At 35.9% G+C, this 4,366-nt stretch overlaps 1 protein-coding gene across 1 annotated transcript; it reads right to left on the bottom strand.

Annotated features, from left to right (window-relative positions):
* Positions 1-289: 289 nt before the first annotated feature.
* On the bottom strand, positions 290-832 carry LOC131066294 (ethylene-responsive transcription factor ERF016-like). The gene has a single exon (XM_058001020.1). The coding sequence runs from the start codon at positions 830-832 to the stop codon at positions 290-292; it is 543 nt and encodes a 180-aa protein (XP_057857003.1).
* Positions 833-4,366: the final 3,534 nt, after the last annotated feature.

Here is a 4,366-nt window from a genome sequence, read left to right as displayed (position 1 = left end):
TCACAGCAATCACAAAAGAAAAACTAGTCAGTTTTATAATTCCAAGAACTATGAAGAGAAACATATAATACTATAATATAATATCATAATTATTGATAATATCCATTGAAGCACATAATATCCCTTGCTGTGTTTAGTAAGTTGGATTGTTACTTCCCATATGTACGCCAAATCTTTCACAGTTACGAAGAATCAAATCTAAAATCTGCGCAGCATGCTAAAAGTTTGACTCTCCAATAGAAAACTTAGATTACCTGATACTCTATACAAGTTAAGATCTACTTCTTGTTCAGAGGCTCCACAAGCTTCCCATGTCTGGCAAGGCAAAATCATCATCACCGCCATCTTGAGGTAGATCAGGAATCCATGGTGCTTCCAAATCCAGCGAAGAAAGGCTATCCAAAGGCAAGAGCTTGTCACAGTTCATGAATAGAGACTCACAATCCTCTGCCACCACCCAAGAAGAAGAAGTAGTAGAAGGAGGAGGGGAAGAAGAAACTGGGGTGGGGTGAGGCTGAGAAGGTGGTGGTGGTGGTGGAGGTGGGGGAGTGAAAGAGGCGGCTGCAGAGGCGGCGGCATCTCGTATGTGGGTGGTGGTGCAATTGGGAGGAGGAGGAGAGGAAGGAATGAGAGTGGGGAAGTTGAAGGAGGGATAAAGAGGGCCACGAATGAAATAGGCGGCAACGTCGTAGGCTCTGGCAGCCTGCTCAGCGGAGGGGAAAGACCCCAACCAAATCTTATTTCCACTCTGTGGCATTCTTATCTCCGACACCCATTTCCCCCATTTCCTCATTCGCACTCCCACATACCGTTTTGAATCTTCTTTTTCCATGATCCCTCTCTCTCCCTTTGGGGTGCTGGGGATGGGATGTGCATATATATAAAGACATATGCTCTGAGTCTGAGTACACACACCGTCCTAAATTGTACGCTGCAGCAAAGACTCAGGTCAGCGATTGAGTATATTCTTTCCTTTGGGGATTGTGGGGTGGGCTTTTTTGAGCACGAGTTGTTTTGTTTGGATTGCCAATATTAGGGAGGGAGTTATTAGGCACGAGACACAAATATTTCGGGGCTCTGAATCCATGTTGTCCTTTTATCAACTGTCTGGAATATATCATCGACTTGGGCTCTTTCCCTAAGACACGTTTTTTATTTCTTTTTTATCTTTTGCCGACCACTGAAAAAACTTTAGTCTCCAATGGCCACCTACAAAGGGTTGCACAGTCATGCTGCCAATAATCGGTCACTTCAATAGTTTTTACACTTTCTTTTGCTAATTCTGCTATGGGTAAAAGGATGAGAGATTCTACTAGGTACAAAAACAGGTTTTTGTTGCGTGTAGAAAAAGTAAATGTAATTCTACCGGGAATGAAGGTAAGGAGAGGAGAAAAAGATAGGATCATGTAAAATTCGTAAGTAGTGTAATTCTATCGGAAATGGAGGTGATCATGATTAATTCATGACAATCATACTCATCAAAATGATGTTATTAATCTGTTATTTGCATAATGGATGCAAGGAATTGGAGGAGGGGAGACAAAGATACACACGATTGTTTAAAACTTTTAAGAGTGGCAAACACTATAACGGATGACCCTATACATCAAAGTGATATTAGTGATTTTATGTGCTTTCTAATATTGGTTGCACATAATGGATGCAATGAATTAGAGGAGAGGAGAAAAATGCATGATAGTGTAAAACCATTAAGACTCAAAGATTTAAAGATTTGTTTGTGTGACAAACATGTAACAACATAATTTAAAATTTGATCATGCAAGAATATTTTTGAAAGAAGAAGTGAGATTCTCCAATGCCAACCTCAAAGAAAAGAAATAAAAGGCTCTGAATGCTAAATAAGAAATAGGCAAACATAGAAATTTGTAAGATGTCATCATGTGATAAGCATTTATAAAGTCCTTATAAATATGTGATCATAATATGTAAACATGGTAATTATAATCATGTGTAAGCATAAGATCATACAATGCAATCTTCATAAGAATAAGTGAACTTACATAATCATCATAAGATAAGGTCAACTCTATGGTCATAAGATGTAAACACTATAATCATGTAAATATAGAAGTGTGTAAGTATAGCATCATCAAATTAAAACAAGAAGAGTAACATAAGAGAAATGCCTCCAAGAGGGGAACATAAGGGTGTATGCATGTGATTTGAAGGACAAAAAGTGGCTAAATACGTATTCTTTCCATTTATACTACATACATTTTAAAATGTGAATGAGGCATAAAACATGTGGATTATACTATCAAAACAAAATAAAACATAATTACTATGTTTGCTATTAGGTCCATGACCTCAAAATCCTTCAAATGTGATTTGTGTTATTTTGCATGCGGGTGTTAGTAATTAGAATGATTTGTAGGTCCCCTCTCTCGATTATTTACAACTCCACATTAACATGTAAGATATTTTTAATTTATATTTATAGCTTTAGATCAAATTTTCTATATTTTTTTCATAATTTTTTTTATTTCGTAGAAGACATTTCTAATTTTATGTACCAACTCTTGTGAATGCCAAGGCTGTCTACAAGGGATTTTTAGGAGGAAACCATATTGCCATTGATCTTCTAACACTTTCCATTAAAACATATATGTAGATAAGAAGATCCATTAGGAAAACTAGAGCAAAACAAAACTAGAACTGTAGAATTAGTCAAAATATTAAAAGCATCAATATCAAATCTCCACCATGCATCAATTGCAAATAAATCAAAAGCAATTGTGAAGAAAGTTGACTCAAGGATCTGCCAAATTTCTTGGTAGAAAACACATAAGGATTCTGATGCTCTGCAAAAAGGATTAGAAAATTTGTTTGATGGCAACACACACAAGAGCACAAGAAACAAACGTTAGTGTTAGCAACAAAAGATTATCCTAAACAGGCATATCAAGAGAGATATTAAGCATGAAATAGAAAGCATATAAACATAGAATAAAATAGCTAATCAAGATGCTCATAGTTGCTCCTCCCTTGTTCCTCTCCTCTCCAAGTCCCAAATGAGTGTAGCTCTCAGCTTTTAGCACTAGCCATGGATGCCATATGGAGATTCAAGATAGTTGAATATGATAAGCAAATGCTATGCAAGTGTAGATAGTGATGCTATGAGAAAGCTCTATGCTAATGCCAGTATAACAACAATACTCTAAAATGCTTCCTCCCTTTTGCTTGAGGAGAAGGGTTCTATTTATAGAAGAAATGGGGAAATGAAGGGTTAAGATTGAGCAATCTTAACAAGGGTTAGGATTGAAAGATATTCAATCCATGTGAGACTTTCAATCCAATCCCATGTTGACAAGTGTCACCATGAGGAGGCTTGAGAGGAGAGATAAGGAGCATTAAATGCTTGAGAGGACATGATGGTTACCTTAGTCAAAGAAATAAATGCTTTGAAGAGACACATGGGTTACATGAGGGTTAAGTTAGGGGTCAAAGTCCTTAACCATGGGTGCAAGTGGAATTAACCATTAATGGTCATGTAAGAGCCATAAGTGGTTTGGAAGACTTTAGAGGTTAATTTGTTGAACACACAAAGCATTAATTGCTTTTCAAAGACTTTGGAGTCTTTGAGAAGTGACTCCAATTTGCTTAGGAATGTGACAATATTTAGGGGATGGATTAGGTTAATTAGGAAAGGTTTAGAAGAATCTAGAAGGGGTTTAGGCATGCAAGTGGAATTAACCATTAATGGTCATGTAAGAGCCATAAGTGGTTTGGAAGACTTTAGAGGTTAATTTGTTGAACACACAAAGCATTAATTGCTTTTCAAAGACTTTGGAGTCTTTGAGAAGTGACTTCAATTTGCTTAGGAATGTGACAATATTTAGGGGATGGATTAGGTTAATTAGGAAGGGTTTAGAAGAATCTAGAAGGGGTTTAGGCATGCAAGTGGATTTTGTAGGAAAATGCAAGTGGGAGGAATTTTGGTATTTTCAATTAAAATAAAATCATCTATTTCAATTAAATGGTGTAATTTGCATTTGAGTAAATATTCAAATAAATATTAATTTATTTAAATGAGAAAAAGGAAGATAAAACATTAAAATGCTTGAAGACTTTGAGGGAAACCATTAAAGGCTTGAAGACTTTAAGGAAAAACCATTAAAGTCTTAAGAAGACTTTAAGGGAAGCCATTAAGTTTGAAGACTTTAAGGGAAACCATTAAAAGTTTCAAGTGGGTGAGGATAAATAGGATTTTAAATAAATAATTTATTTAAAATAGTTGTGCAACTTGCTTTTGTAGGAAAATACAAGTGGGTGGAGGATAAAGGTGATTTAAATAAATTATTTATTTAAAATAATTGTGCAACTTGCATTTGTAGGAAAATGCAAG

The sequence above is a fragment of the Cryptomeria japonica genome, chromosome 8, assembly GCF_030272615.1.
Source record: "Cryptomeria japonica chromosome 8, Sugi_1.0, whole genome shotgun sequence".
Taxonomy (NCBI): Eukaryota; Viridiplantae; Streptophyta; class Pinopsida; order Cupressales; family Cupressaceae; genus Cryptomeria; species Cryptomeria japonica.
This window is presented reverse-complemented; position numbering and strand designations above follow the sequence as displayed.